The sequence below is a fragment of the Telopea speciosissima genome, chromosome 3 (assembly GCF_018873765.1).
Source record: "Telopea speciosissima isolate NSW1024214 ecotype Mountain lineage chromosome 3, Tspe_v1, whole genome shotgun sequence".
In the NCBI taxonomy this organism is placed as follows: Eukaryota; Viridiplantae; Streptophyta; class Magnoliopsida; order Proteales; family Proteaceae; genus Telopea; species Telopea speciosissima.
The window spans coordinates 1,266,671-1,288,336 of NC_057918.1; the positions used below are offsets into that span (position 1 = coordinate 1,266,671).

Here is a 21,666-nt window from a genome sequence, read left to right on the forward strand (position 1 = left end):
CTTCATTCTCTTGCACCTTGTATAATGACACTGCGGTGTATCCTGTATGGGCTTTTTGTGTGACATCAATGACTTTTATTTGCCTTGCGCTTTTATGCACCTTTGTGATTGAGTTGCTTACCGTTTTACATCTACTGTTGCCAGTCTTAGGGGTTTGTTCTGGTTGAGTAAATAAGTGTTTCTCTATAATTTGGGCTGGGTTATTGCCTGTATTGTATTTGCTGCTAACTTGGAATTTTGTATAGTTGTTCTGTCTAAATAATAAAAGAGAAAAGAAGTACGGAAGAAAAGAGGGAAGAAGCGAAGAGAGGTGGATGTAACCTTGGGAGCCACAACCCCACTTCATTCAAACAAATAAAAAGGACAAAATAGCCCCTGGGGGGAATCGTGACTTGCACCTAGTGCTAGCCACAATTTCCCTTCCCCTTATTTGTTTCTTAAATATTTATATTAATGTCAATTGGGCTGCGGTCAAATTCCAGCTTTTGGGTAGCTCTGTTTGAAGAACTCTCTTTGTTTCCCCCTTAATCTTAAATCAATTAAGAATGTAGCCTATTTTTAAGGGCTTTTAGCAACTCTATCTGTACTTAGGCTCTCATTTAATGGCAATTTTCAGTAAGTACAGAGTGATCAAATATATTGTTAGATCTATTTGAAAAATAGCATACCTTGCATCCCTCGGGTGCATGCGCAGCCTTGCACCTTGCTCCCTTAACAACACTGCTTTGTCCAACGAGATTCATTGTCTGTGTTAGATAGCTTAAATTTTGTTTTACTCAATTTTGCACCTGTAATTTCATTACCTATTGCTACAATACTACTATCATTCTTGCCCATTCCTTCCTAATGGAACTTCTTTTTGTGGTATGTAGAGGCGTTTGGGAGATGTATCAATTCCAACCTATCATTTAGATACTATTGATGACAAAAAATCCGAAAATGTGCCTGAGTTCTGCATAGATGCAGGCTCTGTTGGTAATGTTGCAAGATTCATCAATCACAGTTGTGAACCCAATCTCTTTGTGCAATGTGTATTGAGTACCCACCATGATATCAAACTTGCTCGAGTGGTGCTTTTTGCTGCTGATAACATACCTCCTCTGCAGGTATTACATTGATTCCTTGTTTCTCTCTCGATTTCTTGCAACGTTGTTGGTCTCTAAGAACTTGTTTTTCTTCGTTTAATGTTTTGTAAGTGACAAAATCCTTGGGAGAGAATAATGACTTGTGTCAATGTGACACATGCCAGCTTTATTTATAATAGAGAATATAAAGGATCTAGAACGGGAACAATTACAAGATTATCCCTAGGACAATTCTACCCTTGAATCCCGTAGTACAACACTCCCCCTCAAGTTGGTGCATAGATGTCACACATGCCCAACTTGGAAACAATAGACTGAAAAACTTTACTACTGAGACCCTTGGTAAATACATCTACCAATTGATCTGCAGATTTAACAAAGGGTATACAAATAATTCCTTGGTCAATTTTCTCCTTGATAAAGTGTTGGTCAGTCTCCACATGCTTAGTTCTATCGAGCTGTACTGGATTGTGAGCAATGCTAATGGCTGACTTACTGTCACAATACAACATGGGAGGCTGTGGAGGAACACCAAGATCCTGTAGAAGGCCTTTAAGCTAGAGCAACTCACAAATACCATGTGCCATGGCTCGAAATTCAGCTTTTGCACTCGATCTTGCAACTACAGTTTGCTTCTTGCTTTGCCATGTAACAAGGTTTCCTCCAACAAACGTGCAGTAGCCAATTGTGGACCTGTGGTCATCAGGTGAACCAGCCCAATCAACATCAGTGAAAGCTTCAACTTTCATATGAGTGTATGACCATGTGGAGAGAAAAGGACTCTTTTCTTGGGGCTTACTTCAAATATCGTAGAATACGATATGCTGCCTCTAAATGTGTGGTACGTGGGTCGTGTATTTACTGGCTCACTAGACTCACCTCATGTGCGATATTAGGCCAAGTATGAGAGAGATAAATCAGCCGACCAACTAATCGCTGGTACTGTCCTTTATCAACTGGTTCTCCATCCTTGCTCTTCAAGTGAGAATTAGCCTCAATAGGTACATCACTTGGACGACTTCCGAGCATTCTAGTTTCTTATAAAAGATCTAAGGTATACTTTCTTTAGGAGAGGAAGACACCGTGGCTTGAACGAGCCCTCTTCAATGCCCAAAAAATATCGAAGCTGACCCATGGAATTCCCTGATTGACAACACATGATAAGATTACCCGAATGAAATTCATTTTTGCAACAGGTGCAAAGGTCTCTTGATAGTCTATGCTGTAAGTCTGAGTGAAGCCCTTAACCACTAATCTAGCCTTATATCTGTCCACAGTGCCATTAGTAGCCTACAAGCTTCTTTCCCTGAGGAAGAGTCTCAAGTTTCCAAGTGTCATTCTTAGCAAGTGCCTGCATTTCTTTTAACATAGCTTCTTTCCAACGAGTGTGTCATAGCTTCCTACCAACTTTGAGGAATGGAAATAGAAGACAAAGAAAGCACAAAGGCATGGTATGAAGGGGAAAAAGAATCATAAGATACAAATTTGGAAATAGGGTGTTGAGTACACGTCCTAGTTCCTTTTCGAACAGCAATGGGTAACTCAAGAGAAGGATCAAGTGAGGGAAGAGCATTACCAGATTCAGTGGGAGGAGAACATGGATCCGAGGGCAGCGATTGAGGTGGTAGAGAAGTAGTGGTAGTGGGGTTATCTTGCTGTTTGTGAGAATGACTCCGAACAAACGATAGAGGCGAGAGAGAGAGAGAGAGAGGTGGCGAGAGGAGGGAGAGGTGAGAGGCGCTAGTGTGTGCTGGTTGGCGGTGACTGGTTTAGGGTTTCGCCAGGTACATGGGCTTAGGGTGTGGATCCCAAGAGATTTCCCCACTTTGATATCAAACGATAGAGGCGAGAGAGAGAGAGAGAGGTGGCGAGAGGAGGGAGAGGTGAGAGGCGCTAGTGTGTGCTGGTTGGCGGTGACTGGTTTAGGGTTTTGCCAGGTACATGGGGTTAGGGTGTGGATCCCAAGAGATTTCCCCGCTTTGATATCATGACGAAATCCTCGGGAGAGAATAATGACTTGTGTCAATGTGGCACAGGCCAGCTTTATTTATAATAGAGAATAGAAAGATCTAGTACGGGAACAATTACAAGATTATCCCTAGGACAATTCTACCCTTGAATCCCGTATTACAACAGTAAGTGTGCTGACAATTTCAGATGATCATAGCACCGGTAAGAGTTGTACCTTTGCATTTCATGGACCTGTCCTGCATAAACACTTCATGAATGAGGTTATTGTGCAAGCTGCAAGTCACACATCATTCTCCGTGTGATTATACCATTTGGAATTCTGGTGAGAGTTTAAATAACAGATAACAAGGTTCTGATGAAGTAGTTTGGTAGATGTTTGCAAAAAGTTTAGAAAGTGTGGATCAATATCACAGAAGTTATAGCAAATAGTTTAGAAAGTGTGTTTTTAGCACCTGATAACAAGCTACCTTTACAATGGAGACTGGTAAGAATTATAAACATATAGATTATAAATATCAATTTTATAGAAAGGTCCTGGGAGAGTTGGATTGAGGTCAGTCGTAATGTTGGCTTTTGTTTTCTTTGAAACAAGTGGCTTCCCTCAGACCGAAATCTTTGTCTTCTCTGTTTGCTTGAGCTTTTACCCCTTGCATATGCATTGGCCCCTATAAACATCAATTTTGTTAAAAAAAGGCTATCGCATACCAGTCTTCACCATTCATTATTCTTTTCTAAAAATACAACTAGATATCAGATAGCACCTTTCATTTAAATTTTAAATTTACTACTTGTTAGTAAATCAATGTGTTAGCTATAGGAAATATACAAAACACATTAGATTTCAATGTTTTGGGTTTTATAATAATAATAATGAATTATTGTAATATGCAATTATGTAGAAATATTAATCTCTTTGCAAAATGAACACTTTCAGACAATAAATCATAATAACAAGAATTTACAGTTAACTGTTCTTTTTTTGGTAGGTCTGTTTTCCTTCTATTTTTAATCTCAACTGTTATCCTTCTCCATGCATTGAACTGGTTCTTGCTAGTTTAGTAGAAAAGCATGGCATTCAACTAATACATTTATGCAGCTTCTCAGAATTTTAGTGGAGAGAGATAACATACAAGAGACCTTATTTAGAATTGCTAGTGCAAAAATCGTTAGTAAGTGTTTGTAAATAAATGTGTTCCTTATCCTAAGTAATTCTCAACATCATACAGCTGGCTAGCTCCTAAACAATTCAGTCTTTCAACTCACTGCAGAGACCCTGAAGCTGTTGCTTATTCACAAAAAATAAAGAGACTGAGCTTCTAAATAATCTACAGAACCAAGAAGCTAAGCAATCTTATTGAAAGCTTCGCTTCATTTGGCAATTAAAAATATATGATTTTCTTTCAAAAGAAGTTAAGGAAATTCAAAAGAAAAAGGGGGAAAAAAAAGTCTGGAGGCAATTCATGTGATGGGTAAAAAAGTGACCTTTATAGTGGTTATTTTCATGGTCACTTTTAATTGCAAGGAAACTTGCTTAGAAAAAAAGTTGAAAATTGTCTCGAAATGCTACCAGAAAAATGAGGTATCAAATATATATTGACACCAAAACAATATTTATAGACTTCCCCATGTGAACATCTGAAGGCTACCAACAACTGTACCCTAAAAAGTATCAAGACTTAAATGAAATGCATATATAATAAGGCCCGAGTATAAAGACAACTAGGAAAATAGTAATGCCAATATGGATAGGCCTCTTTTTTCAGTAAAAGTTCCTATTGAAGGAAGTCAGACCTCGGTGGAACAGTATGGTTGCTCCATCGTGACCGTGTGGTCCCAGGTTCGAGTAGGGAAACAGCCTCTCCGTGAAGTGGGCTAAGGCTGTGTACGTTATGACCATCCCTAGACCCCACAGTGACGGGAGCCTCCTGCACTGGGTACGCCTTTAGTTTCTATTGAAGAAGAAAGCAAAGCTACACTCACATGGAGTACAACAGCAACAAACAATGCATGGACCGCAAACTGTAAAATGGATTGTATTATGAGATGCAGCCCCAAATACAAAGACTGACTGCTTGCTCTTTGGCCAACTCAGCAGCCAGATCATAAGCAAGCTGCTTCCTCCAAATAGGATGACACAACTGGGAAAAAGCCATTTAATAACGCACTGCATATCTTCCTCATAATCATATCTTTGGTAGAGGAATTCCCAAACCTTTAATGATATCCATTCAGCAGTTTTCGCAAATTCCATTTGGCACTGATTATATGGGGACATAATTTGGCCTACTGTCCCTAAATGCCCTATCAGTACTAAATCGGCCCAGATTACACAAGTAGCTGCTGTTGATCCTATTGTTATTTTTTCACAACTTCCCAAGTCATCCTCAATTTCCCAGACTGAATAGTCCCATACTCCTAATAGCTGGATACTTATTCTAGTAAGGAAGTAGAATTAGCTACTAATTATGAATGATTGTCCCTGCTGGTCTGAATTTGAGAACCTTTGCAACTTCAGCTGAGGCCTAAGTTGTTATTTCATCTTTGTGCTCTCATTATGTTTTTCATTGTTGTCTGTTACACTGTCCAGCTTACATTGTCAGATTTTGTAGTAACAATCTGTTTAAATTTACAGGAGCTTACTTATGATTATGGCTATGCCATTGATAGTGTCATACGTCCAGACGGTAACATAAAAAAGATGCCATGTTATTGTGGTGCTGCAGGCTGTCGGAAGCGGTTGTATTAGATGATATATTTGTAACCTATTATGGTTATTTAATTTTTTGTCATCTGTTTACTAACAGTTTGCCCAGCTATTAGTGTTTTTTTTTTTGTGTAGTAAGCGGTGATGGGGGTAACCCGGGTTTGTTGTTTGTTATATTCAATTTCTAATCATTTTTCTCATTATTCTCTTTATAGAATTCTAGCGAATTGGGGAAATGATATCCAATTTATTGGAGTTGATTGAAATATGTGTATACGATTCATTAATTGAAGACAGTTACTTTTATAGGAGTCCAAGATGTCATTAGTTTGCTTCTTTTTCTTTCGTTACACAAATTTTTGGACTACTTAAAACAGTGCATATTGTAGAACTTTAGAAACAACTTTTTTTTTTGTTGGTCAAGAACTTTAGAGAAACAACTTGCTATTAACCATAGTAATATTCATGTCCTGCTAGTAGGAAAATCTGCAAATAAAGGTAGTGTTGGCGTATGTCCTTATCACACACACACAGCCATGAGTTTTTATGTTATGTTCTCAATTGTTGGCACTGAAATCTCCATGTGGAAAAATTCACTATAATGGAAACCTTCTCAGATGTATGGATAGTGATTTGGAGAATGCTTCTAAAAAATTTGAATTCTAACTAAACTGTCACATGGAAAAAAATGAGGGTTGTAAGGGATATTCCCTAAAAAATGAATTAAGATGTTAAGCTTGAAGGCCAAAGGTTTACAAATAAGTAAGTTTAGAGGTTATCTCTTTCCTAGAAACAAGCTTTCGCACCATAGAAGGCTGTTTTGGACTAGCAAGCTGGAAGGTGTATGGTGTATCTAGACTGACACTCTCTTTGGGGGAGACTGATGATAGGTGAGGGGATTGTCTATGAAGGTAATCATCTTAGCACAGACAAGTCAAATGTATAAAAGGGCGGTCTCAGCTTTTCTCTTCAAGTCCTTGTGGAACCTCGTTCTTCTGTATGTTCTCTTCTCCGGTTTAACATCTTGTGAGAAATCAAATGGGCTGAAATTAAGGGTGTTAATTAGGATGGTTCTAGGTAATTGGGGTGGTTCCTAATCGGTTTCTAGGTATTTATGGGAAGTAGTTCTTTGTCCGGGAGTGTGGCTTACGCCAGCATTCCATGTGTCTATTTCTCTTCTCCTCAAAACAAGGGGGCAGTGGTGTCTTTTCATATTGGGAGGAGATGGACTCATGAGAGAGCTGACGTAGGCCACACTCCCGGACAGAGAACTTTCTCCCTATATTTTATTTGTTGGGAGAGGGACTGTTATGATGTTCGAATACCATTTTGCAGCCATTAGGGTGTGAGAAACGTAATTTTCCATTAAGAGATTTTAATGCTGAAAGAGGGGTCTATGGGGTGAGATGTGAGAGGGCTTGCACAGGAATCTACACAATGACATCGTGACAATCTTTTCCCCGTATTTATTTTCCTTCTTGATGGAAAAGTGACAGGCCAAACCAATGAATCACTTGGCCTAGTCTTAATAATCGTATTAGTCTTTGTCTGCCACTCTCTTCTTTGGACCGGGTGGGGATGATTAAAGAAAAGTGAAAACACCATTATGCTTAATAAAAGGAAACCAAATACACTCAAGGCAAACAAGAGGCCATCACGGTTTTAGGTATTGGTTTTGTATCGGTCGATACATTGCGGTACCGCAGGTTACCCGATATTGATCCGATATCAATATTTTAGTATTGCTATCGGAAGTTCGGAACAGGAGAGGGTAAAATATTAAAAAAAAAAAAAAAACAAAATATCAGTTAAAGAGGGGGGGAAATCTGATCTTAGCTGATATGTATTTGTATTGGTATCATTCTCAGCCGTAATTGATACGAATGCCAATAGATACCGAAGAGTCTAAGACCTTGGAGGCCATGGAAGAATCATGGCGCATAGAGTTTGGGAAAATTCTAGGCCACCAAGTATTGACTTGTTTCAATAGAGGGAATGGCAATTTATTTGAATGTGTTTTGGTGATAATGGTGAGTATTTTATGAAACTCAAGGTCTGTGTTTTATGATTAGATCTTTAAAAATTGCACCACAAAGGGTTGAGTTCTATTAAATCAAACACCTCTTTCATAGGACATAGCCCAAAATCATAACTAGACATTCTTGCTTGTGATGTTCTTTACTGACTTCAGATTTTGACTTCTGACTCTACTTATCGATTCTTAGTCTTTGTCTTTTAATATTCGTTTTGGATCAGGTTTCCTTCACCCATAGAGGACGGTTCACCCACCATCCTACGGTTGACAAATCCATCCTAGAATTTTTGTATGTTCCAAAGTACCTTCTCGATATCCTTTCCCGTCCTCTCCTGCCCTGCCATTAATGGGATCCCCCATTCACAATTGGTACAGGGAAACTTGGTCCATTGATTTTTATTTTATTTTATCTGTCACATTCTCTCTTACTCTTATTAAAAGTACCGAGTTGCCTTATCCGTTTCAGTATTCCTTCTCAAGCTAATGGTATGATGATCCTTCCCCCCTTCTTTTAAACTACTAGTCAACATTGCAAATATTTTCTGATTTTCTCTTTTAATAAGAAGATCTTTCCATGGACTGGCAGAGCTCTTATTAAAGATCAGATTTAATGTAAGATTGTAACCATCTGATCCAGAGACTTTTCTTTGAACCTTTATTAAAGATCATAATTTTTCACAATAACCCAAATAATGGTAAAGGCTGGCACGTCGGCGCTGCGCCCAACCTGAGTCTATCTCTCTCCCAACTCCTATGAAAATGACCCCCTTCCATTCTCTTCCCACCCTGTCTAGCGGGCACAGCCGCCACTTGGCGTGCCCAACCCTCTCCCACCAAAAGAAATAATTTAAAAGAATGACAGTTTGATCCATCTTCCATTGACCCACCAAATGCTAAAAGATATGGTTTTCTCTACTAATGTATTAAGTAAGGAGGATTATGCTCAGTTAATTACCCTTCTTCTTTTTACTAAAAGTGAGCTACATCACTTTAAGGTTGACACGTGTGCCATTTCCATTTTCTCATTGTCTTTTACCACCTAAACACCTTGAAGGCACATTTCTTATAATGAGGTTAAGGTCCCCACGTAAATTACTAAATATGTATTAACAAAATAGTACTTCGGACTTCGGAGGCCTCAAGAATTCAAAGAAAATGCATATTAAAGTCCAACCCAACTACCTTACTAACTACGACGATTAAGACCCAAGGCCAAGAGCACCCCTCCCCCCTGATCTGAGATGGATCCAAGGCTTAACTACGCTCCAATTAGGAAAACCCAAATGTGACCAAAATGGCTCTTCTTCAGCGTTCATTACTCGAGATGGGACTTCTGACCTAACCATGCTATTAATAGATTAAATCATCATAAGGCTAACCCTCATTGGCAGATATAAAGGTTTTAGTAAGCCGAATCGACTTGAACACTAGAAATTTTGTACGGCCAAAATCGGCCGGAATCAGTTTGAACCCTAGAAATTTAATACGAATCGAATAAAATTGGTCGAAATATGCCTGACCCTAGAAATTTAGTCTGAATAGATCGATTCAAATCGGCCCGATTCAACCAATTCCAATTTTTATAAAAAAAAAAAAAACAAACCTACTCCAATAGAATCAGATCAGAATTGCTGATTCCTCAAATCAGGACAGATATGGTCATGAAATTCAAACACTTTCACTTTTTTACAACTTTGTTTTATTTTTTAGGGTAGCAGTTCTGTCTACGAATGCAGCCTACACCAGTGCTCCCTGTGTCTGTCTTTTTTATCCCCAAAACAAGGTGGCAAGGATGTCTTTTCATATGGGAGGAGTGAGATAAGTGCCAACTCCATTCTACATCAGTTGCTCTTTTGCCAGGAATTGCTTTTTTGACTGTTGGATTGGTATCAAGAAGGATTCTTGCCAACAAAAGAGTGATTTCTGTTATCAAATTTTAGGCCTAGACGAAGGAATTTTTATCCTCTCGAGTGCTGTGCATTGCACAGTGTATCTCACTTGAGAATCCAACTGTACACACTCAATACTTGAGAAGATAAAAAGACATCACTACCCCTATTTTGACGGATGGATTCTCAAGTGTGATGCACTGGGCCGCACTTGAGAGGATAAAAATCCCTAACTATGACTGTTCTTAACAATAACCATAGTTTAATTTGTTTACTTCAAGTGATTGTGATATTTGACATATCTTAATCAAATTTTACATCAGATGTGACTTCAATTAGCATACGATACATTGGATAAGGTATTAACCTTGTTTAGGTGGAAACGCTCTAAAAAAGACTTCATTCCACAAAAATGCACTGCTTATAAGTACAGCGTAGAGAAAGACCCACTACACCGATGTAAGCGTGGATGTTTTTGCACAAGTATAGCTGATAAAAATCCTCTCCAGATCGGTGCACTGTGGTGTGGTCTTGCGAGCTCGACACATGGATGTAGTGACATCCAATGGTGCCAAGCTTGAGAAGAAAAAAGAAGAAGTGCAATCGATTTCGCACCGTTGGATGTTGCCGCATCCACGTGTCGAGTTTGCAAGACCGTACTAAGTGCACCACCAGATCGACACAATGCCGAGGATTTTTTTTCCAAGTATAGAACCAGAATTCGTGATTATTATTTTCTTTTACCAAGTTTTCTTCCACATTCCATTCCCCGTGGGTGTGGGATGGGCTGGGGAGGACATTACGAGGGTGTTTTGGAAAAATAGTAAAACCCTGTAGGGGTTTGTGACCCCTAGGATGGTGGGTGAACCGTCCTCTATGAGTGGAGGAAAACTTTCTCATATTTATGTGTTTTTTTTTTTTTTGGTTTTTGTAGTGAGTTTTTCTTCATCCATAATGAAGAGAGAAAGGGTATTTCAGACTTTAGACAATAGGATTATAGTTGGCAAGAATTAATTATGGCGTTCATTATTCTAGGAATCCAATCAAAGCAGGTTTTAAAAACTCGGAATTGGGGTCTCCTTCCCTTCCTAGAAAACCCTAGAATCGGCCTATAGATTTGGATCCTCTGCGGCCTGGAGTTGAGCAGCCATTGTGTTGCACTCAACTCATAGGCTACCACGTGGAATTAATGCAGATCCAATGGTTGTTAGATGGTGGTTTGGTATTTTTTTTATTTTTTTATTTTGGGCAATAATTTTGAATTGTCGTCATCTACTAACCATTGGATCGGCATTAATTTTACGTGACAGCTTGTGAGTTAAGCGCAACACAATGGCCTCTCAACTCCAGGCCGTAGAGGATCCAATTCCTCAGCCTATAGATCCTAATCCCACTGATTCCTTTGGGATCAGTCAGAATCAATATTGGTCCAAATTGATTGATTCAATCCAATTTTTAAATACCTCAACCAAAACCTCAAATAACCAAAACTGTAAGAGATTCTCTCTTCATACTAGGTGGAGAAAAACCCTTTTTTTTTGGGGGTTGCGGGGGGAGATACTACCTCATTATCCATGCTTGCAAATTAAATGAATCAGATTCTATACCCACACTGAATAGCTAACTAATGTGAAATTTTAAAATGCTTATTGAGAAAGTTCTGAGAAACTGTTGAGATCCTAACTTCCTAAGGAAGAATATTCTTTCTTCAAAGTTGGCCTTCTTATACACTAATCTCCACTAATTATGACCACCAAAGTTAAAATCCCCATGGCATCTTTGTTAGTGTTTTGACCCACAGCTATCATACCAAAACCATAAATCACAGCTTGGATTCTACACCAAGTATGTTAAGTATTAACTCCTACAATCACTACTAACGATCTTTTACCTAAAAATATAAAATAATTCCAATTAATGAATTGTGAGGGGACACTCACCTCCACCATTAACTGCCTTTTGTAGTGCTTGCCATAATAAGGAACCACAATGTCCATAGACCATTAATGTACCTTTAAGGTCCACATACCTATAATGCATATCTTAAGGTATTTACCAACTTGAATAGAATGTGCGAATAAAAAAAGGAAATTAATTAACTAGCTCATACAAGGCCTACTTGGATGAAATTCACCATCTTTATAAGCTTGCCAATTACAGTCTAAGCCATATCCCCCCCCCCCTCTTCTACTCTATTAAAAGGAAGTAAAAGTAGCCTTCCGTATTATAACTATGCGATATGTCTTTTGTTAGAAAAACACTGATATCAAAAGAAGAGGACAAAGAGATAGTCTGAGTCGAACGAGAACGTTTTGTCCTTAAGATAATATTTGCACTCTATTACTGTACTGGGTTGCAGCAAATCTGCCTCCCAAGAGGACTGATTACTAATTTGCAGAGACAGTAATCACTTGAAACTATCAGAGAATTGAGAATTTGTTAATGCCTGACTGACTGAAATCGTACAACAAAAATTGAATTATTTGGGCTGTCAATTTCACCTCTATTTATAGTGGTGCATGTATCCCTTAAAGACACCTCATGGAATGGGTGTATCCATTGACATGAGTGAATAAGATTAAAAAATTCTAATCCAAGCACTTATATGTAAGCGTCTCTTTAAGATACCCCATGATGTAGGTGTGTCTCTTGGATCAATGGATTAGATTAAAGATTCCAATCTAAGTGCTATGAATGCAACTATACAAATGGATATGTCTCTTTGAAAATACATGTCCCTTGGATATGTCTCTTTGAAGATACATGTCCCATAGCCAAAAAAACCAGGCCAACATTGAACCAAAGAATGACCCAAAACCGTCCACACAATTATTGAAAAAATTCCAACATCTTTTACCTAAACGGGCGTACCTAGTGCTGGAAGGGTCATAATGTATGCAATCTTATCTTCGATTCGCAAAGAGGCTGTTTCCTGTTAGAACCCGCGATCATTATGTGATACATCTATTACCTCATTTACATAAATCCAACGTATGCACCATCAATCATATTAGAAGCAAAAAAAAAAAAAAAAAAAGGGTTCATTTTTCGTGGTCCTGACTCATGATAAGCTTATCTGAATGATCCACCGTTTTGCGCTTTATTCATTGTCAGGTTTAGCTAATTAATTATGGATTAGCATATGTCAAATTTAGACTTAGATTCGATCAAATACTGTTTCACGTAGATTCTATTCTTATATTTTTCAATGATCTATGCATAACCATGTACTCTCCTATTGTCACTATATTGTCAAAACTTTATTTTGCCATTCGAAAAATACTATTTGAGCTTAAACTTGACATGTCGATAAGAGACCTTGAGGTCTGATTTGTCACATGGTAGATACTTGGGACGTTCAAATAAACCTATCTATATGAATTGTTCAACAAATCTTTGCAAGAATTCCCTAGTCTTCATAAACACAAAATATTAAGTTGTCAACCATCATTAAGTTGGCTTCACATGGTTAGGAGGGATTTGAAAAGGATTAAAGTTATATTGGAAGAGAGACAAAAATCAAAAGGATCCCAAACGCAAATATCTTGTCATTTATGAATGGACAAAAAATAAAAAGGTTTAAAAGAAAGGGAATAGGTTATATGGACAAACCTGTCCATATGGCACCTATAGATCGTCTACCTATTTGTATCATGTAGCACGTTTCATGGAGGCTGAAATTTTATAGAAGGTAGACTCAAAAGTCTCCGGCTCACATGTCAAGTTTAAGCTGAATTGGAATTGACCAAGAGTAAAAAAATATGCGTTAAAAAAAAATCCAAGACTACTAACGAAATGTATGACAATGCTTAAACTACCAAGAAAATGCATGACATAAATGTGAGGGTATATGATTGAATTTAAATATGAAATTTGACAAGTAGTCCATTCAGACCATTCTTTGGATATCTAATGGTCAGAATTACTACATCACCTCTCCACATGGCACAATTTTTTTTGGGGGAGGAGGTCATCTATAGATACTCTATGAATGAGACTATGAGACCTTTTGCCTAAAAAAAGAGAGGTTGGCGAAAAAAAGGGACAAAGAAAGGAAGACCAACTAGAGAACGAGAGGGAGGTGAGAATGTGTGGCATGCCATACATTGTCTCTTTGGGCCGCATATCCTCTCCAATCACTTGAAAGTATACGTGAAACAAAGGAAAGGTGTGGGATGTGGGACCCGTTGGGTATTGCAACCCCCCCATTTTGTTTCACCTGTACTTTCGAGTGACTAAGAGGAGTCATAGGAATCCGGATCAGCTACACCCTAAGGCGGATCCCACACCCCATGGAGGGTCTAGATCTGTCTCCATCCGTCCCCATTTGGATAGCAGATCTGAACTCGAGTCGCAACCATCTCTTGATAAGCATACTTTTGCATCTCATATGGCATCTACCCTTTGGTCCCCACAGTCACAAGGAGATTGTGACCCCTACTTCACCGTAATGACTCCCCCACACACATCATACATGAGACTTGTGCCTCCAAACTTCCTTTATTAACTCCCTTTCGTGACAAAATAACATAAACATACTTGTCTTTGTAAATAGAAGATTAGGCTAATATCTCAATTTGTATTTGTGTGTCAGAGAGAGAGAGAGAGAGAGAGAGTGGTAGGGGGTTGAACACAATACATAGCTATAGGGGGGAGGGTGGTGGTGCCTTATCAATTCAAACAAAGAAAGTGATGTCCTTTTTTAACTTTTTTGTAGCAAGTGAATTGAATACAAAGCATAGAATACAAGGACCCAATTAATCATTAATTAATTTCTTTCTTTCTTTAAAGGAAAATAAAGAAAGGAAAGAAAGAGAGCGTTATAGATTAGGGTCTCCCATAATTACTAGTAAAAACTAAAACCCACCCAAAACCATACTCCCATTGCCCTAAGAATTCTTCTCCACATTTCCCCCCCCCCTCTCTCTCTCTCTCTCTCTCTCTATGGGCCAAGATGAGATGACCCTCCCGTTCAAACGGACCTCACTCAGAAACGCCGTTACGCCGAACCCCCGTTAAGTCACGTGCTTGCTCTGAGGCTTAGACCTTTCCCCACAGAGAAACTCTCTCTAAAGCCCCTACTGGTGTCGTGCATATGGCGCATGAGCAGTTAAGCCCAGCAGCAGCAGCAGCAGCAACAGCACCGGTGCCCGTCGATGCACACCCACACGCTACTCTGCCTCGCACGAACGGTTTCGATGGTGCAGATGACGCAAACAGACCGCCGAGGCTCCCTCGGTGGACGCGCCAGGAGATACTGGTCCTCATTCAAGGTAAGAAGGTGGCGGAGAACCGGGTTCGGAGGGGTCGAGCCGCCGGCTCGGCGTTCGGGTCCAACATCTTGGAGCCCAAGTGGGCTTCCGTTTCGTCCTACTGCAAACGGCACGGCGTGAACCGGGGGCCTGTTCAGTGCCGGAAACGATGGAGCAATCTCGCCGGAGATTACAAGAAGATCAAAGAGTGGGAATCTCTGATAAAAGAAGAGTCGGAATCGTTCTGGGTCATGAGGAACGATCTCCGGAGAGAGAGGAAATTGCCCGGTTTCTTTGATAGGGAGGTTTACGATATCTTGGACGGAGGAAATGGGACTGCCACGTCGGCCTCTCCAGTAACGGCGATTTCCGATTTGAAGGACAATGAAGGCTTAGTAGCGGCGCCGGAGGTCGCAGCGGAGGAGGAGGAACCGGTGTTCGACAGCGGTCGGAGCGCTGCGGCCGAAGATGGGCTCTTCTCTGATTTTGAGCAACCAGAGGAGGCTGGTGGGAGCCCCGAGAAAGAAACGTTGGTGATGGGGAGCCCCACGATGACTGTCCGGGCTCCGTTGCCTATTTCGGGTAATCTTATATCTCATGCTCTTACAGATTACTTATTCTTAACTGAGGAGATGTTTTGTGTTTGAATTCGATTTCGTTTGTTCTTATGGAACTGGTTACGAAATATGAATTACTTATCGATCATTCGTTTTCTTCCACCACGTATGCTGGGGGCGCTATTATGCGTCTGAGGTTCACAGATATTGGTGTTACCTTTGTTGTGCTTTGGGGTTGTTGATGACTTCATACTTTATATAGACAAGTTTTTTGAAGAGAGAATTTTTATTCCGTTTTGCATCTGCAGGACCTAATCCCATGAGTTTCTCAGTTTCCCCCCATTTTTTTCTTCTGAGTGAAACTAATATCTTGGGTTTTTTGGGTTGTATTCTGATGCAGAGAAGCAGTTCCAACCCTTATGGAAAGGAGATTTAGAACAAGGTAATAGTTTGGATGGATTGAATAATTAATTCTTCAGTTCTTTTGCTGTTCTAGTCTTGTATTTTACCTTTAGGATTTCAAATCCATATACCAAGTTGTTTAGGACCCTTTTGGAGTCTGAGATGAGTCAGTACTCTTTGATGTTGCACAGGATAACCGGAAGCCTTCTAAGCAACATTGTGTTAGAAAAATTTACTAAAAGGAATGTCTCGATTCAGTATGACTCGGTCTATACATATGAGACTAGTATTGTGACTCTGAGATAGAGTTTGAATATCAGGATTTTATTCTTGGAGTTTTCTTTTGCTTGACTGATGCCCCTCTTTGCTTTGAACATAACATTGTGTCTAATGAAAAATGAATGTGTCTTACCTTTTTGAATCTTTGCTTCATGAGCAGTGATGGATTTTTTTAATGATTTAGTAACTGAATGGATTACATTTCCACAAAAATGTTCTTACATTTCGATCTCCTGGATTTTATTTCGAGTTTTTATGCAGCTTGCCCTCCATTTCAACCCTTGAGTCCATATCAGAGTTTGATAGTATATCATTGAGCCTTATACTTGATTACTGTGTGAGGTGTATCTGCTTCTCATGTTTGCTGGGTTCTTACTAACATGTTCTTTGTTTTGTAGGTCTTATCTGAGGTAAGACATGTCAATGGTAGCCTTTGTTCTTATGCTTAGACCTTTGCATGGCAAGTTTTTGTAGCCTTCTTCAATAAGTTATTGTTCCATGATTGAATCTTGGCTCAAAACTATATGCTTGAAGTTTACCAGACATTGATCTATGAAACATAACTCAATCAGAGGTTGAATATTCCTGGTGTATATTAGTATTCAAACTAGTTATAAGTTTCACCAGGGCATCAGATTTGGTATGATTGAGCAAAATTCTTTAGAATGCCACCGGAATATCAGAGGTGATTTCAACTTGGTTTTTAAGAAGTTGAGGGATGTGGTATTTTACCTATGTTAAGATGAGTTTGGGTGTGGGTATCAAGTATGAATGTGTGTGGAGGTCAATTGTCTTGGGGGCCTCATCAAGGGAGTTTGTTTGCCAATCTTATAGTTTTCGATTATTAGTTATTTGGGTCTGATTAATAAAAATTAGGGGTATATTTTTCTGTCTTGTATATGTATATATATTTTAAAATCAGATTGTTGGTGTATTTTGGTAAGAATTGGATAATTGGGTTTCTAGTGCCTTTTCTTGGTGTTCTTAGTCCTATCATCTATCTTTTAGCTGGTCAAAAAGCATAGTTGAGTTTTCTTTGAGTTGAATTGGAATTTAGTTTGGTTCTGAACCATGAAGTTAGAGATTGTTATAGTCATGGTAGGAGTTTTGAGTTTAAAATGCTTATATAAAGGGACATTCTTGTTCATTTTCCTTTACTAATCAAATCAGATTAGCATAGATCCTAGAGTTTTGCATTTTCAATCAAATCAGATTTTCCAGGTGTTAGGCTCTAATACATAGTGGATTTTCCCTATCCTAGTTGGATTGGTAAGTGTTCTTCACTTCTCTTATTTTTCGTTTTTTATGTAACCTGCTAGTGTTGGAACAAATCAGCCACCTAAGGCATCTCTTGCTCCAACCCAAACAAACAATCATTGCATCCTTGCCCAAGTTTACATGTCCCCTTAAATTGATCCATAGTCTATTGCCATAGAAATTCTGAACCAACCATGTTTTGCTGGATTCCCCTAAATAACTTGATACATCAAGAGAGAAATCCACCGAAGCCTCACCATACCATTCAGAAGCCAGTAGGTTCTTCCAGTTCTACTTGATCAACTTAGTAGACCTATAGGACACTTTCTTCTTCAAACTGAATGTTCGGGGTTGATATATGTGGTATTCCAGGTATTTGTTTACATAAAAAACACAAGGACCTTGCTAAAACCAACTTTGCACTTGGATAGCCATAATAGTTTTTTTTTATGCGTATCCAGTGCATGAGGCTCTCCGCTACTATGGGGTCTGGGGATGGTCATAATGAAAATAAGATACAAAAGTTATCTACAGGAATTATGGCGCTAGAAGATTATAGTGAAAGAATGCGATGCACCTGGCACATATATTTGTGCATGTTTATTCCTCTTCTATGAAATAGGCTTTCATCCCATTCCTGTTATGAAGAAAAGCAAAAACAATTGTACGTGTCTACATGAAATCAAAGACTTTGAGGGTAGGAACTCAGCTTGACGAGTATTACATTGTGGAGTCTCTATACCTTGGTCTCCACAAATGGACTAATGTGTTTCTTTTCTTCTTCAGAAGAATGGTTTGGTTGGTTGCATCTTTGTAATTGCAGTACATGGGGTAAGGTGTTGTAGTTCAGTATCCTGCCGAGCAAGTAAAGTGAGAACCAAATGAATGACAGAACTCTTTGTTTACAGCAGGAGTATGTTAAAAGGACTTCCAGGAACTCTATTGTTTTGATTGGTTTCATTTCTGCAGGAACAACAAATGAAAAGCAGCCTACTGTGAATCCTGAGAAAGGGTCTACATCTCAAGAGGAGGGACGGAAGCGGAGGCGGTTGGCTTCAGATATTGGCGGTGAAGCCACTCTACAGGACCATCTGATCAAAGTCCTGGAGAGGAACAGTGGAATGCTTGCGGCACAACTTGAATCACAGAACATCAATTGCCAATTGGATAGGGACCAGCGGAAGGATCATGCAGGCAGTTTAGTTGCCGTTCTTAGCAAACTTGCAGATGCTTTAGGAAAGATTGCTGATAAGTTATAGTGGAGAGCTATAGGGTTTGATGTACATAAGACAGATACTCCCCTGAGCTCCGTGGGTTGTAGTGTAGGCTGAGGATTACGAAGATTGCCATCAAGATTTATCCCAAGCCACCATTCAAATTGGCTTTTTCATAAGGTATCATTGTAAAATTCCTTCCAGCACCGACCCTCACCCTTCTTCTATTTTGCTTCTTAATTGCCTTTTGTGGCTGACTGCCACTACAGGATTTCATACAGAAATAATTAACCACAGGAATTTATGTAGGGGATTATAGCAGACCTTTCTTTTTTACATATTAAGAGATTTTATGGAGTCTTGTAATATTTGAATGTATATTTGATTGATTCCAAGAAGTAAGTCTTGCACATATTGGTCCTTCATTCACCTTAACTATGTTTTGTTAAAATGCTATTGAACTCTATGCAATTCATCAGTTCATAAAATGATATTACCAGTTTATTTAGATATGCTTTTGGGTCGATTCTGCTTATTCTTGCTTCACCAGGAGATCAAAATGCAGGCCAGAGTCACAAGGCTAATCATAACTCATCGCCATGTATTGATAGGTAAAGATCTACTGATAATCTTGTCGTCAAAGACCCAAGGTTATGACACACAATATCGGTACCGAATCAGTCACTGTTGATATCAATACCAATATCAGTACCGATCAGTTGTATGGGGTCGATTAAAAAAAAATCCACTCTTTGGCTGATTCAACTGATTTGTTTCAGTACCCGATATGTATCGTCTCGGTCTCTAGAAATACAATATTGGCCACACCAATGCCTAGAACCCTGCACAGACCCAATGCAAAGACCATAGAAGGCAGAAGAAAGCATATGCGCGTGTATGAGAAACCATTTGTGCAGTTGAATGATAGAGGATCCACTTCCAATTGCGCCATGGTTCGGGTTTGTTACTTTCTGTGTTTTTAGCTTTGCAAAATTGACCCTTTTCCTCTCTCATTCGTCGTGCTCACGGGAAAGGAAACTGGATTCAGAAACATGTTTGATCTTCTTCTTTTGTAGAGGCAAGGAAAGGAAAACAACAATATGTGTTATTCTTGCAAAAACTGTTACAGATGAGAAAATTACACAGCTTTCCCTCGGCGAAGGTACACAAGGACTAGAAGAGTACTAAAGAGTCTCAAAAAAACAAAAAAGGTAATGTGAAGAAACTCAAAAACTTCTAATAGCTGATATTTAATACTTTGGTTTAGCGTTGCCTTCGATCCGTCAGAGGGAGACAAGCAGGAGAAAATCAACTCGAACTGTCTGTTTGTGTGTGTCTGCACGCATCAGTGGGTGATTCAAGTAGCAGGTACCGCCTCGACCAACTTGGCGAAGTAAAACTGAGTGGTGACGAGACCTCTGTTCCTGATCCGCCATCCAATCTTGTTCAATGCCCTCTCAACATCGGCCTCTGCATGAAGGTAAGCTCGGGTGGCTTTGGAAGGCCCCGGGAATAGCTCTCCTACCCTCTTCAACAGATCGTAGTAGAATGTCTTAGGAGCAAAGCTTAGTATCAAACGTTTCTCTGCCAGCGATGCCAAGTGCGCTATCATCCCGTCCGCCTTGCTCTGCGGGTAATGTATCAACACGTCTAAACATACCACCGTGTCGTACTTCCCTTCTAAGCTCTCCAAATCGCTCACTTCAAACTTTGGTATTATTGCCTTTCCATCACTCTGCCCTTGAAGAAGCTCTTCTCTTGCCTGCCATTGTTTTTTATTTCAAAGAATGAGATAATTGACTGAAAACCATCCCTTGGAACATAGACAACCTGAATTTCCAAACACTGAAGCTGTTGTTAGTACTAGCACCTACCTGTTTCTCAGCCTCGGCAACCATGGCGGCAGAGATATCACTGGCGGAGACAATGGCGCCCTGCTTGGCGAGGGGAATGGAGAGGCAACCAGTGCCGCAGCCGGCATCGCAGACGGTGACGCCTTCCAAGGGGCGCTCGTCGGTGAGCATCTTCATGACATTCTCGACGGTCTTGGAGTGGCCAAGTCGGATGTCGAGCTGGACCTTGTTAACGTCGTCGGTCTCTCCGTAGATTTTCCTCCATCGCTGGAAGCCGGAGTTGTTAAAGTACTCCCTCACCACCTCCTTGTCCCCTCCTCCGACCTCCTCGGCCTGCAGCTGCCTACGCTTCTCAGGGTCGGCAAAGGAGAGCACAGCGGCCGCGGCGGCGATAGAACCACCACCCAAGAAGGCCAGGGTTGTGCCATCGAAAGAGGCCACAACGGACGACACATCGGTTGCGGTGGACAGCGGTGGAACTGGAAGAGCTGCTGAGGGCATTATGGTTCTTCTTCTCGTCTTGATTTTGAATTCAGTGCGAGGATTTAGTGTTGGGGATAATACAGAACTACTGGGAGAGGAAAAGGAAAAGGCTGTGCAGAACGCCATAAACCCGAGCTACAAGCAACTCGCTGGAATCCTGGGTGGAATCTGGATGGATTGGATAAACACATCTTATCCGGACCGAGCAGAGAGCAATCCAGATTCCAGGATATCTGATCGTTGTGCTTTATCTGGCTTGTGGTAACCTCACCAATACTGTGACGCTCACTGCCCCAATACGGACACGTCATATAGAATCTTTAACAACGAGGAACCTGTAATAACTGTGACGCTCACTGTCGTATTTTTCTTTCAACAGTTGATTGGGCTGGGCTCGTGAAGCCCACCTATTCTGGTTTGCGCATAGCATATATATATTAGCAGAGAATAATGTGGAATCTTCAAAGTCATCAAGGCCAGACGGATTCAAGGATTTAAAACTTGCGATTAGAGAAATTTGATTCGAATTGGCCATAACGCCCGATACATTTTCAATATTGATCTCCCAACTGATCCCATCCCAAAATTTTGAAAGTTTTGATTGCCTCCCTCATTTAGAATCGTAGTTGGCACCCAAATTTACTGGAGACAACTAAGAAATTGCCGATGAATCAATCAAATTATG

General features: G+C 39.9%; 3 protein-coding genes and 1 long non-coding RNA gene across 7 annotated transcripts in view; 2 read left to right on the plus strand and 2 right to left on the minus strand.

Moving 5' to 3' along the window:
- The window catches only part of LOC122653680 (histone-lysine N-methyltransferase, H3 lysine-9 specific SUVH4-like), a 29,537-nt gene extending 23,662 nt beyond the window's left edge, over positions 1–5,875 (plus strand). For both annotated transcript variants that reach the window (XM_043847610.1, XM_043847609.1), the window contains exons 14-15: positions 873–1,106; positions 5,689–5,875. In XM_043847610.1, the coding sequence (XP_043703545.1) occupies positions 873–1,106; positions 5,689–5,802 (348 nt within the window). In that variant the 3' untranslated portion in view covers positions 5,803–5,875. The remainder of the gene's footprint in view (positions 1–872; positions 1,107–5,688) is intronic.
- LOC122653683 lies at positions 4,844–19,783 on the minus strand. Its single transcript, XR_006331843.1, has 4 exons — positions 19,773–19,783; positions 9,983–9,986; positions 8,620–8,622; positions 4,844–4,996 (listed from the first exon to the last, which is right to left on the minus strand). It is a non-coding gene; the product is annotated as an uncharacterized LOC122653683 (long non-coding RNA).
- On the plus strand, positions 14,524–19,057 carry LOC122653681 (trihelix transcription factor ASR3-like). 3 transcript variants are annotated; one of them, XM_043847612.1, is made up of 4 exons: positions 14,525–15,445; positions 15,476–15,518; positions 15,894–15,935; positions 18,401–19,057. In XM_043847612.1, the coding sequence occupies exons 1-4, from the start codon at positions 14,780–14,782 to the stop codon at positions 18,688–18,690; spliced, it is 1,041 nt and encodes a 346-aa protein (XP_043703547.1). In that variant the 5' UTR covers positions 14,525–14,779; the 3' UTR covers positions 18,691–19,057. The 3 variants fall into 3 exon arrangements, with proteins under 3 accessions (XP_043703546.1, XP_043703547.1, XP_043703548.1); XM_043847611.1 differs by having other exon boundaries at positions 14,524–15,518; XM_043847613.1 differs by lacking the exon at positions 15,894–15,935.
- A 99-nt stretch (positions 19,784–19,882) lies between the features above and the next one.
- Positions 19,883–21,046, minus strand: LOC122653682 (magnesium protoporphyrin IX methyltransferase, chloroplastic). The gene is made up of 2 exons (XM_043847614.1): positions 20,520–21,046; positions 19,883–20,407 (listed from the first exon to the last, which is right to left on the minus strand). The coding sequence occupies exons 1-2, from the start codon at positions 20,997–20,999 to the stop codon at positions 20,003–20,005; spliced, it is 885 nt and encodes a 294-aa protein (XP_043703549.1). The 5' UTR covers positions 21,000–21,046; the 3' UTR covers positions 19,883–20,002.
- Positions 21,047–21,666: the final 620 nt, after the last annotated feature.

Bases quoted from the DNA above. Each gene is read 5' to 3' on its own strand.
- LOC122653681 (XM_043847611.1), top strand. From the start codon at position 14,780: ATGGCGCATGAGCAGTTAAGCCCAGCAGCAGCAGCAGCAGCAACAGCA. The intron at 15,519-15,893 runs GTAATCTTATAT...ATTCTGATGCAG, and splicing joins GGCTCCGTTGCCTATTTCGG to AGAAGCAGTTCCAACCCTTA. The intron at 15,936-18,400 runs GTAATAGTTTGG...TCATTTCTGCAG, and splicing joins GAAAGGAGATTTAGAACAAG to GAACAACAAATGAAAAGCAG.
- LOC122653682 (XM_043847614.1), bottom strand. From the start codon at position 20,999: ATGCCCTCAGCAGCTCTTCCAGTTCCACCGCTGTCCACCGCAACCGAT. The intron at 20,408-20,519 runs GTAGGTGCTAGT...AAACAATGGCAG, and splicing joins TTGCCGAGGCTGAGAAACAG to GCAAGAGAAGAGCTTCTTCA.